At 36.7% G+C, this 13,293-nt stretch overlaps 1 protein-coding gene across 1 annotated transcript in view; it reads right to left on the reverse strand.

Moving 5' to 3' along the window:
• LOC112043224 (calponin homology domain-containing protein DDB_G0272472) overlaps positions 1-13,293 on the reverse strand; it is an 88,010-nt gene that overhangs the window by 1,540 nt on the left and 73,177 nt on the right. Inside the window, exons 8-10 of the mRNA XM_024078537.1 lie at positions 2,220-2,363; positions 723-1,276; positions 176-279 (exon numbers count right to left, since the gene is read on the reverse strand). Coding sequence (XP_023934305.1) covers positions 176-279; positions 723-1,276; positions 2,220-2,363 — 802 coding nt within the window. The remainder of the gene's footprint in view (positions 1-175; positions 280-722; positions 1,277-2,219; positions 2,364-13,293) is intronic.

Here is a 13,293-nt window from a genome sequence, read left to right on the forward strand (position 1 = left end):
TTCAAGAACGTATTGCGATGCAACCTGAGGCTCGTAGGCTTTGATTTTTATTTTTGAAAGTAGTTTTACTCCACTCGTGTCGTGCACACTCGTTCAACATCCCTAAGCGCGTTGCAGACTTGACGGTATACCTGACCGTGTGTGGCCGTCGTGACACACATAAGTTCAATATTACCAGTAGTGGCGTGCAGGTACACCACGCTGCGTTGCGACTGATGGCTGGAGTCTCCCTCGGTGCTGCTCTCCCCGGAGTGCGCCACTGGTGTGCGACGGTGTGGTCTACAACACGTAATATTGTATTATTGAAATATAATATCAAGTAAATAGGTTAGCTGCCTTATTGGTCCGGTAATAGTAGGCTATGTGGCTTCGGATCATGACGGTTCGAATATTCCGTCTAGTAATGGGTTGAGCCTTGGGTTTAAGAAATTTTCAGCTGCAGCCATTTGTGGTGCTATTAAAAATGCTGATGAATCATGTTATTATTAAAATTATTATAATTATCAATAAATTGTTAACATAAAAAATTCACTAAGTATAAATAATTCACTTGAAGTCTAATAGTAAGTATAGCAACTTTATGTTTAAGAAATCCAGAAGGTTCGAAACTAGGCGTGGCGTATGAGAAAATTCATGTTAGCAGATGTTTACGTGGTTTACTTATTGAATTTAAAGAATTTTTAGTACGATTTTTATCCTTTATCATATATGCAGGTACTTACTTTAAATCTCTGCTTAGCTCCGGTTTACTGCTCCTCAATTCTGACGAACTTCCTCTGTCGTCACCCCTGTGTCTCCTCACGTCTCCCTTGCTTGCTTTAAGAGTCTTCGAGCTACTGTGACTCCTCGACCTTTCGTATGGACTTATGGGCGGCTTGGAAGCCATTCTCTTCCCGAATTGACTTTCGCTCTCCGAATTACTCTGGACCTCTGATATATTTTTCAAGTTCCTTTTATAATACTCCTTAGTGTTCGGTGATTCGCTCTTGTCTTTGTGCAAGTTAGATAATGAGTGACTCTTGCTGGACAACTCACTGTGGTCGACTTCGTCCAGACCAGCGCTTGAGTTTGATATGGTCTTTCGTAAGGTTCCATGGGTTTTCGTTGGATGGCTCTTCGTCTTAGTGACTGACCGTTTTACATTTGTGTCGGATTCGTGGTCGGTGTCACCGAAGAATCGAAGATTTTTCGCCGGAGAGTTCAATGGTTTGCTTGGTTTCGACCAGACGCGGCGGCTGGATTCGTCTTCTGTGGTAATTACGCTTTCTTTTTCGACCTGTAACATTTGATTAAAGTAACGTTAAAAGTTACATTACAACTATTGACTAGGTCACGAAAAAATACAGTTTTGTTAAACTAAAGAGTTTGATCAAGAAACCTGTAATTCAATAAACCTTTTTTCACCATGTCTTTTTGCCATGACTTACAACAGAAAGGTTTTGGATTCGATTCTAGCTCGAGTTAATTTAGGATTTCATAGTCGCAGGTCTTCGGTCGTGGCTACTAACCACCCTAACGCCAAAGACGTATTAATAAAGCAATTTAACCTTCCGGTATCCGTTGTAATTTTGAATTTAAACTTGTACCTCCTCCATCTATAGGTACCTATACTAATATTATAAATAGGTAAAGTTTGTGGTATTGTGAGGGGTAATCTCTGGATCTACTGAACCGATTTTGAAAGTTCCTTTAGAAAGCCACGTCATTTGTGAGTGTACGTCGGTAGTAGTTTATAAGTTTGTCAATGTTGTCACTAAATATTTGTAGGTCTAAGGTATGCGCCATGGCATTTTCTTGTAAAGAGAAAATGAGACATTATCGACCAGTAGGGGCGGACCAAAAATATAACTCTCTTTTTCTTCACATCGCAACGAAACAGAGAGCGATTTTTCCGGTTTGGCCGCTGTTGGTCAACGGTCTTTTTCTCTTCACGATATAATATGACGTGGCGCGCATATTAGGCCTACAGCCCCCCTAGCCAAGTGGGATGTCGATTCTCTTTCTACGATCGCTAACGAAAACTAGAAAAATGTATGGAAATGACAGATCTTGATCACGTGACCAGTCGATAGCAAATGCCATTCCCATAGTTCTAGTTTTCGAAGCGTTAGCGATCGTTGATAGAGAATCGACATGCCACTTGGCTAGGGGGCAGGACAGGTAAGGTTGCAGTCAAGAGATGCCTTGTCGATGAATAAACACAATGTAAGTATACATACTTTGGAGTTCTTCTCTCGCTTCTTGCCGAGTCTGTCGATGGATTTGAACCAGTTGCCCGAGGACTGCACGGCCGGCTCGCGACGCGGCGGCGAAGGCGTTGGACTGGGGGTTGCCAGTCTACGCCTTTCGCGATATCTTTGAGCCTGAAAACAGTTTGAAACTAATAATTATCAACATTCATCATTATCTACCCATATTCTGCTCACTGCTGAGCTCGAGTTTCCTATCAGAATGAGAAGGGTTAGTGCAACAGTCCACCACACTGGCCCAATGCGGATTGTCAGACTTCACACACTCAGAGAATTAAGAAAATTTCCTGTTAAGCAGGTTTTCTCACGATGTTTTTCCTTCACCATTTGAGACACGTGATATTTAATTTCTTAAATTGCACACAACTGAAAAGTTGGAGGTGCATGCCCCGGACCGGATTCGAACACATACCCGCCCGGAGGCAGAGGTCATATCCACTGGGCTATCACGGATCTCTTAACATAAATAATACAACTTGTGAAAGTGTCTCGTTTATCGAACCTTTGCTTCAGATCATGACGGCCTGGGTTTTATTTATTTATTTAAGTTACATTTTTATTATAATATTTATCACAATTATTACAAATGGAACCCTGTGAGTGTGTTGTAACTACAAAGTATAAGTAAATTAACTTAATATAACGTTTGATTGGGTATTGGGTTGTTGGTTTCTGAGTCGGGCAATGATACGATAACGACAAAGTATATTGAATTTTCTTTCAACCAAGAAATTTTCAGTAGCAGCAGTACGAGTTGATTGGTTGACTAGCTAGTGATGACTTGAGCCTTGAGAGACCACGTTAAAACGGACAGACCAGCAGGCCAATCCACTAACTTTGATGTATGGTAATTTATCATTGACATTACCTTAGGAACAAAATGCATGGCCATATTGCTCAAACTTCGGGTATGTGATATATGGCGAGTCGTACAAAACATTGAACAAGCGGAACCAAATCTACGAAACCAACTAACGGCCAAGGGCTATTTAAAGTGATAAGTAGTTAGAAAGTCAGACATTGTCAGTTGTCACCCTAAGCCTGCCAATCAGCATTGGAGGTGCATGGTGCATGGTGAGCTCCTTATCCCCTCTCCGATAAGAGCGTCTGGCACTGCTATAATATAGGCTTTTATTTTGTTACCGAATGTATATGAAGTCACTAGCGGACGCCTGAGACTACTTCTCCTCCCTCATAAATCCCTCGGGAACCATGGATTATTCTGGGATGAAAAATAGCCTATGTAAATCCAGACTATAATCTATCTCTACTTCTAATTTCAGTTGATTCGGTTCAGTAGCCGAGGCGTGAAAGAGTAACAAACATTCATACCATCAAAATCATCAGGTTTTCGCAAATCTCGGGAATCCATAGATTTTTTTCGGGAAGAGTAACCTATGTGTTAATCCAAAGTAAAATCTATACTCAGTGGCAAAATTTTCCGCCCACTTTAATATATGCGCGTCATATTAATTTCAGCCAAATCGCTTTTTTTTATTCTTTACAAGTTAGCCTTTGACTACAATCTCATCTGATGATAAGTGATGATGCAATCTAAGATTGAAGCAGCCTAACTTGTTAGGAGGAGGATGAAAATCCACATCCCTTTCGGTTTCTACACGGCATCGTACCGGAATGCTAAATCGCTTGGCGGTACGTCTTTGCCGATAGGGTGGTAACTAGCCACGGCTGAAGCCTTCCACCAGCCAGACCTGGACCAATTAAGAAAACCTCCATCGGCTCAGCCGGGGATCGAACCCAGGACCTCCGTCTTGTAAATCGACCGCGCATACCACTGCGCCATGGAGGCCGTCAAAAGGTCGCATCATTAGTAGCGGCGATAAAGAGTAACTTTTATTACACAGTTATTTATTAGGTCTAATTTGTAAGCAATAGTAAAAACATCTTTAACCAAGTTGAGCAATCAATTACGAACCAGAAGAACTGTGCTAATGATTTTAATATTAGATTGCATACGATGGTCATGACCATAAACATATATCTTCAACAATTGATGGCTATTACGGTAAATTTATGTAATACGGTGATTACATAACAAATACGTTGCTACCAATGCTACTGTAATTAGGGGGGTTGTTCTAAGTCTACCAAGCTCCCCAAGCCAAGTGGCGCGTCGATTCTCTTTCTACGATCGCTAACGCTTCGAAAACTAGAAAAATGTATGGGACTGACAGATCTTGATCACGTGACCTGGCGATAGCAAATGTCATTCCCATACATCTTATTAGTTTGCGAAGCGTTAGCGATCGTAGAAAGAGAATCGACGTGCCTGTGGGCTAGAGGGGCAGGTAACTTTCAATGCCTTTTTATAGGAGTAGGTACTTATCTACATTTCTTCACACTCACACATCGAATAATAATGCTTGGTGCATATGCTATATGCTACTAAATAGAGCATTTATTTGAGTGCCCAAATGATAGAGAGAGGTCAATGTGAGAGAGGGATTATGTATTTATTGTTTTCTTTTGTGTGATCCTTCAGACATAATACATTTTTCATTCTCATTACGATGACTCTACCTGTACTTGTCCGTGACATGGTGGTGTGATGGTGGATGGATGGTATCGTCTTACTAGACGATGACACACAGAATGATGAGACACAGAATGTATTAATAGGTAAATACAAGCTAGTAGGTATTAAGATCGTTATGTAGGTCATTACTTATTATTGAAGCGAAATAGAGTTTTTGTGTCGCAATAAAGGAGATGGTCCAAAATTGTATGGAGCCCAGGATCACTCATTGTACCCTAGCGGAAATTAAAGAAGATATATTTTTTAACGAGTTTTGATTATACAAATCTACGAATTTACTTTAATTATTTCAAAATAATGTTTATTATCTCCCAAGAAATGCTACATTAATAAGGGTAATAATGGCGGATAGATGACGTTTTCAATGCAGTAATCGATTTGACGTTTGCTGTCAATTGTCATGTCATAGTTGCTCTATTGGCGCCATCTTGAACTCAAAATCTTAGGTTTTTATTTATTTCTTTTTATTTAGTTAGGTTTATTCACTTTAATAAATTTTAATAAATTCCTTGTATTTTTAAAATTTTAATGATACGGGGTACAAAAGTGGACCTGAAATGGACCATCTCCTTTGTTCATGACTTATTTTACAAATAAAGTTGATGGTACACCTTTATTAATGAGCCATCCAGTTATTACGTTGGTATAAAAAGGCCTAACATTATAACTTAATCGTATAGCATAATAAAGTATGTATCAATTATTTTTTAAGAATTTAAAATAAATATGTTTTCAGTCGGTGTTCGAACCGGAACACGGTGCTTTCATTGATCGAGCTTAACTGACAAGGCCATCGGCTGTGCCATATGGTACGTGACCTTACAACGAACATGTACCGTACAAAATGGACGTTATATCGATTAAATTTATTATCAAATATTGTATAGAAATTCATAATAAAAAATAAATATGAAAGTTTTGAAATGTACTTTTGATACAAAACTTTAAAAAATACTTTAATTACACATATTTGACTAGCTCTATCTATGTGAATATTTTAAAAATATAAATATTGTAAAATAAAGCCAAGTGTGAGTCTTACTCGCGCACGAAGGGTTTCGTTCCATTATGTATAAATATGGGGCAAAAAAATCACGTTTGTTGAGTGAGAACTCCTTAAATATTTACTTTATTCTGTTTTTTATTTAATATTTGTTGTCATAGCGTAGATACATCCACTGTGAAGATTTCAACTGTATTGGAGTCTTCTAAGGTCTCGTTAAAAATACCTTCAGTTTGGATTAAGTAGATATACGTACCTAGTTTGATGCGTATTCCAAGTGTGGTCTACAAAGTTTGCTCGGACTATGTAACGAGAAGGCAGTTTATGAACAAAATAGTAAGCAGGTAAATATATTATTAAAATGGGCAGGCACTTCTATACCAAATGTGGAAGTTTATGTGCAAATGAACATATCAGAATATCTTACAGTCGCCATATAAGTTTCGCGATATGCACCTACTTCACTGACTCACGCTGTATATGACCTGATATGGTGCTGTTCTGATCTTGTGAATGTTGTATACTCAGACAAAGAAGCTAGAGAAAGGATCTTCTATTCCTCTTCCTTCCTACATATACATTTCGTTTTGACTATAATTTTATTGTATTTGCAAGAGACCCATGTCCAGCATGATGATGATGATAGGTAAATTTTATTCTTTTTCGAATAACTATACTATAGAATAAACTAAGATTACGTCTACGGCTTAAAAGTATCTAAATTAACATTAAGATACTTTTAAGCCGCAGACAAAAGGGTTAAAGATGGATTGAACGAATTGCTGTAGAAATAACTGTTCAACAAAAGACTTTGAATATCTTAATAAACCTTTTGTGAATCTAAATGCCTACATTCGTAAGATTTTGAATTAAGAATTTTTGTGAATATTTCCTATAGGCTCGATAATGGGACAATCCAATCATGTGACGAGTAGGAACGCCATAGATTTTTATAGGGTAAGAGTTCAACAAAACTTCTCTCTACGTGGCGAAAATATTCTCACGAAAACTAATGTTCTATGATGGGAACTCAGCAGCTTTACCAAGCAGAGATGAGCCATAGATTTGGAAGAACGTAGATGGACGGGACGTCACTCTATGGACGTCGCGTCGCCTAAGAACTAAAACTTCAACAATTGGGACTTTAGTTTCTGGCTTCCGAACCGATGGGAGAGTCTTTACGAATAGTCAACCTTGACGTTTCAAAAGTGCTTGTAAACAAAGTCTACTTGAAATATTATTATTACGCTGGATCCGAGAAGTAAGATACGTGTGGATATTATTATACGATTACACCTACTTATGATCGCGGTTCCAAACATGATATGCAGTCGTATTGAACCAAACGAACCAGTCAAGCATAGTAGGTAGGTTCTACGAGTATGATCATATTACGAGAATCACAATCAAGTAAACAATCTAATTCCAGTACAAATGACAACGGGAACTGTGCCCACTAACCCATAAGTTTAAACGTAGGTACACAGATTGCAATCATACAACACACAAGAGCTTTCTAATTGGTGCCAAAGTTATTGTATGACAACTCGCTCTTATAATATTTAAACAACTAATGGATCAACGGTTATTTGAGATATTCTCAAAATCCTGTACTGTAGCTTGTAGCTCTTCATTTGCGAACTTAATCTAATAATTTTAAATAACAACTTATTAAAGTTTCCTTTTACAAATAAGTACCTACATAATATTAGGTAGTTGATCGACATTCATTCTTTAATTTGCAAGCTTTGCTAGTTGTACTGTTTTTTTTTTTTAATTTCGATATCGGTCGGTCATTTTGTTGGCAAGTTAGAGAGAGATTAAGCTCAAACTATAATTCATTATCAACCCATATTCGGCTTACTGTTGAGCTCGAGTCTCCTCTCAGAAAGAGAGGGGTTAGGTCAATAGTCCACCATACCACGCTGGCCCAATGCGAATTGACAGATTTCACACACGCAGAGAATTAAGAAAAATCTCTGGTATGCAGGTTTCCTCACGATGTTTTTCCTTCACCGTTTGAGACACGTGATATTTAATTTCTACAAATGCACACAACTGAAAAGTTGGAGGTGCATGCCCCGGACCGGATTCGAAACCACACCCTCCGGAATCGGAGGAAGAGGTCATCTGAGCTATCACGACTTAATATTGCACATGAAATAATATAAAAGAACTGTACAGTTTTCACTTCAGAAATTACCTTAGAACCTTACCTTATTAATAATTTATTGATATTAAATAATATTCCGGGTTAAGCGTGCGCCCAATCCAATGTTGGATGTCCAAAAAAAACATCCTAGGTATATAGGTTAGTCATTGTCATATTTATTTTAAACGAATAATTTTGTTTCTTTTATTAGAAATCTTCACCATTTGGGCCCCCCAACTAATTTTGATACAGAGCAAAGCACGCTACGCCACTGGAGAGAACGTTAATATCCAAATTCATAAACTACGTCTAAAGCTGTATCAATTCTGTGTAACGAAATATTATTTAGACAATAAATATTTATTGCTATCCGCAAACAAAATTTCAACAAATCAATAAAGATGCTGAAATTTTTAATTAAACTAGAAAGAAATTGATATTTTATTCAATTATCTCCATAAGGAAATATCTTCACTATTTATCTAAAGTTCTTTTACTTATGAAATAGAGCAAAGATAGGTATGCAAAGGTATATAGTCGAGCGTCTAAAACTCTACATTTTCTTAATAGATCCAAGATTTTGAAGGTCGGACCATCAACTTCTATTAAGTACAAGCCAAACCGCAAGCAATTTTCAACACAAAACTGCACATCATAAAAAAAACATTTACTACTATCTAGTTAATTAAATTAAGGCTGAATAGCGTTTTGACGTTCGAAATCGTCTCTCAAGTAAAAAAGTCGACATGGCTGATGATGTGTAAACTATAGGAGCTAAAGTAGCTGTGACTCATTCAGCACTGAATTTTGACTCTTGTACACAGTTATATGAGAGTCGATATTTTCAAAAGGCCAAATTCGCAGTTCAACAGCCTGAGAGGTCAATGTCGGCGACAAAGTGACGTCACCTGTTAACACGTTTTTAAATAATTTCATCTGAGACAAAGAGATGTTGCTACGTGTGATGATATGCTATCATCTGATAAATTGACAGCCACAATCCACGAAAACATATACAGTTAATTACTTGTAGCAACTGGAAAAGGTCAATAGACATTTTTCCAACATTAGTTTGGTAGAGTCTGGCTAATGAAAGTAGAGACTGAAATCGCCCGCACAATTAAAAAAAATCATTTAAACAAATTAAAAAAGCATGTTTTATTAAATAGCCTCGACTGGTGACAGAAGGGCTGGCTCATTTTTTGCGCAAAGGATCAGCCTAGCTGTCCAGCGCGGAAATGCAGTCAGTATTCTTGCCACCATTCCACGTGGGCATGAATTGTATAGTTATTAGGATAAGTTAGCCTAAGTTCCTTGTTGTATTCTTTCTCAAAAAGCATGCGTTTATATAATTTAAATTATTTTTTCGTTTGTGAATACATTACTACCTATAAATAAGTATTAAAGTCAATTAATTGAATATTTGCACTATAATTTTCAGAATTTGCTTCAATTTTTTTTTTTAATTTGGCGGACGATTTCAGTCTCTACTTTCATTAGCCAAACTCTAGTAGTAGTTTTATAGAAAAATAAGATATTTATATCTTTACAAAGTAGGTACGAGTAGATAAGGTAACTTTTTTATGTTGTCAAGTATTTTGTTAGATCACTTCGTGCATAAAAGCATACAGTACCGAGAACTTGTTTTTTTCAACTTAGGTTAGAAATAGTCCAAATTATAATCTACACCGAAACAGCTAAAGTTTGTAAGGTTATAGGGGTAATCTGTGGATCTACTAAACCGATCTTGAAAAAGAAAGCTACGTTATTTGTAATGTAAGCTATGTATTCTCGTATTTAAACGGGAACGGGAACTAAGTAAAACCTCTGTTATCATATAATTTTTAATAATTTTGCAATGAAATATTTTTTAGTTGACGACTTTTTACATCATAATCATATTATGCGTTAAAGGAGTACTTAGGTTTAAAAAATAATCATAAGCCTACTTTTAATCGTTTCGTTACATGTATTGTATGTAACTTTACTTACTTAACTTATGATTGATCGATAAATATTATCTAAAGAGGTATATAACTGGTGTAAGTTATTGGCAAATTAGTTATAAATGATAACATTGTTTTAAGCTGCACCCAGACCCGACGTCCCTATCGGTCATGCCATTATCGGGTACAGTCATTGATCGATGTTGTAAAATATGACACTCGAATTATGCTTCGGTACAATTGAACACAATAACAAATATAAGTTATGGTACTTATTTAAATATCTTATGTCTACATACATGAATTGTTTTTTAAAATCCACCTGATAGGTATAGGTACGAGATGTCACCCTGCTAAATTCTTGTGATTCATGGCATTAAATTAGATTTTTTTTTTACTCTTTACAAGTTAGCCCTTGACTACAGTCTCACCTGATGGTAAGTGATGATGCAATCTAAGATGGATGCGGGCTAACTTGTTAGGAGGAGGATGAAAATCCACACCCCTTTCGGTTTCTACACGTCATCGTACCGGAACGCTAAATCGCTTGGCGGTACGTCTTTGTCGGTAGTGTGTATGTTTGTTCCTGCTTTACGAAGCAATTTGGCTGAAATTTGGAATGAAAATATTTTTTAATCTGTATTAACACATAGGCTACTTTTCATCCCGGAAAAATCTATGATTCCCGCGGGCTTTGTGAAAAACTGAATTCCATGCGGACGATGTCGTGGGCGTCCGCTAGTCGTTATCAATCCTTATACGACTCACTGCTGAGTTCACTCCTCTCAGAATGAGAGGGGTTAGGCCATTAGTCCAACACGCTGGCCCAATGCGGTTTCGCAGATTTCACACACGCAGAGAATTAAGAAATTCTCTGGTATGCAGGTTTCCTCACGATGTTTTCCTTCACCGTTTGAGACACGTGATATTAAATATCTTAGTCTTATAATCGTCCGCTAGTGTGTACATAAAACACAATTGAAAGCCTATTTGAAAGTGTATTTGATTAATTCGCCCCACTGTCCTGCGCGTGAGCAGACAACACGTACGCTCTCGTGAACTTTGCATGACACAAACGTTGCCTGAAATAGCTATGACGTTGATAAATTCATTACACGAACCATTGTTTATCATCGAACGACAAAATATCACAATAAATAACAAATACTTCGAATAGCTCAACAATTCTGACCAGAATTGACAATTTGTAGTCTACATTGTTATGACGTTAATTTTTCGGTGATACAAAATCAAAGGTTTATTTGTAGCAGGCCTAGAAGCACTATAGAAACATTCAGTTTAACTATTAAAACTTTATTAATACATTCAAGAAGAAGACTATTCAAGAAATGAGATCATATTAAAAATATCCACTTGAATTTCATTTTATCAATATCGCAAACCAAAATACACAAACGTTATTGACTTATAGACATCATGAATTTTAGGCGTAGATCTAATCCAAACCTATTAAATAAAGCATATTACAAAAAAATTAAAAATATATACCTAATATCACAGTTATCTTACTGGCTAGTTTACCTAATTTTATTTTTAAAGTAATTTATTGTTTACACGTGTTATAATAATATTAATTACTTTTAATAGCAAATTTTTTCGTCATTAAGATGTCAACATTGGAATACAAAAGGCAACATATTTTTATACGTTGGACAACCAGCATTTGCGCAAAAAGTGAGCTAGCCCTTCTGTCACCAGTCGAGGCAACTAGCCTCGGTGAAATAATTCGGAGAAATGGCACTGCGACTCCATGACCCCAGGGTCTCCACAGCAAAAAAAACAAATATGTAACTCTCGATCAGAGAGGCATACCTGTGCCACATGCCGGTTTCAGCTTTTACAGCTGCGGCTCCCAATCCTCTTGATACACGGAAGCAATGTATCAATAATATAGTCAAATTTTATTTATTTCAATTAGGATTACTTTACAAGTACTTTCGAAGGTAAAAATATTATAATGTAATAGTAATGGCGATAATTGGTCGAAAACTTAAAATTAAAGTTACGTCAACGCATGTAGTATCCCTTAATTTGAAATGAAACAGCATGCCTTTGGGATACGCCCACGAACAAACGAGAAGTATATAAAATCAATCATAATTAGTGTATAGTTTAACTGACTTGAAAACCATTACATCAGTATTACATTCAATCAAATAAACGTGCGTTTGATATAACTAGATTTCTCACGAAGATTTCATCAACAATCTGACTGCCTTTTAGTACGTAGGTAATTTTGTTTCGAGATAATCATCTGAATTAAATATATTTTCATTCAATTTTATAACTCGTATTTTTCTTAATGTTATTCCTATTTTAAATTATTTAGCGATACCTTTTGAATATGTAGAGGTTATTATCATGGACTTCCGTATAAAATAAACTGACTAAATACGAAATCGATTGCCTCTTTTATCAGGAAGTTTCCTTTACCTCCCACTTTTATCACCACAACTCTATCATAATTAACCTTTTGTCATCTACCCACACTGGGCGTAAATGTATACTCAACTATAACTTTGTATCCAACTACCGTTATAATGTATCGGTATCTCATCATCATCATCATTGTCAGCCGATGGATGATGTCTTGCATGGACTTCCAAACAAAACGGTCTCGAGCCGCCAGCGGATCGGTATCTACTGTCTATAAATATAATGAAACGTACTGAAACTGAAGCCTTAATAGCTCAACGGTTAACGGGGCCGGACTGATCACCAAGAGGCCGTGGTGGCCGTGGACTATTGTCGTTCTCACACCTAACAACGTTGGGAGGGGAATGGAAATATTGGTCATATTTAAAAATATATTTTATCTTTATGATAGGTATAGCTAGTTAATTTAGTTAGGTAAATGTTACATCGATTTTGTTGAAGACAAAGTCACGGGCGTTCTTTAGTTCTTTATGTGTATGAGATTTAAAATACCAGTATTTAGACATTTGAAGAGGACACGTAGAAATATTGTGATGAGTATGGGACTAAAAAATGTGTTTCTTCTTACGGTCAATAACACTGAACAAAAGCCACCCGACGTGTGAGACGTTTGAAGAGTGAATCGCCTCTTTGAGCTTATGATGTCATTACAAGCACATTAAGGTTTTAATCGGGTTTATTTAAAGACACAATTAATTTCACATAGGTACGAGTACGTTGTTAAGAGTTGAGAAGGTCAACACCATTAGTTATTTAATAATGTAAAAATTATAATTGTAAAACGTACTGAAATTAGATAATTTAATATAAACAATATTTATTTCGTGTAGTACATGGTATCTTCAAGTGAAGAGTAAATGGGCAACATAGTTATACTATGCCCGTTATAGCATGGTGCGGGTGACAGTTGCCTTATGACGTTCATACAC

Source organism: Bicyclus anynana, chromosome 2 (genome assembly GCF_947172395.1).
Source record: "Bicyclus anynana chromosome 2, ilBicAnyn1.1, whole genome shotgun sequence".
Lineage (NCBI taxonomy): Eukaryota > Metazoa > Arthropoda > Insecta > Lepidoptera > Nymphalidae > Bicyclus > Bicyclus anynana.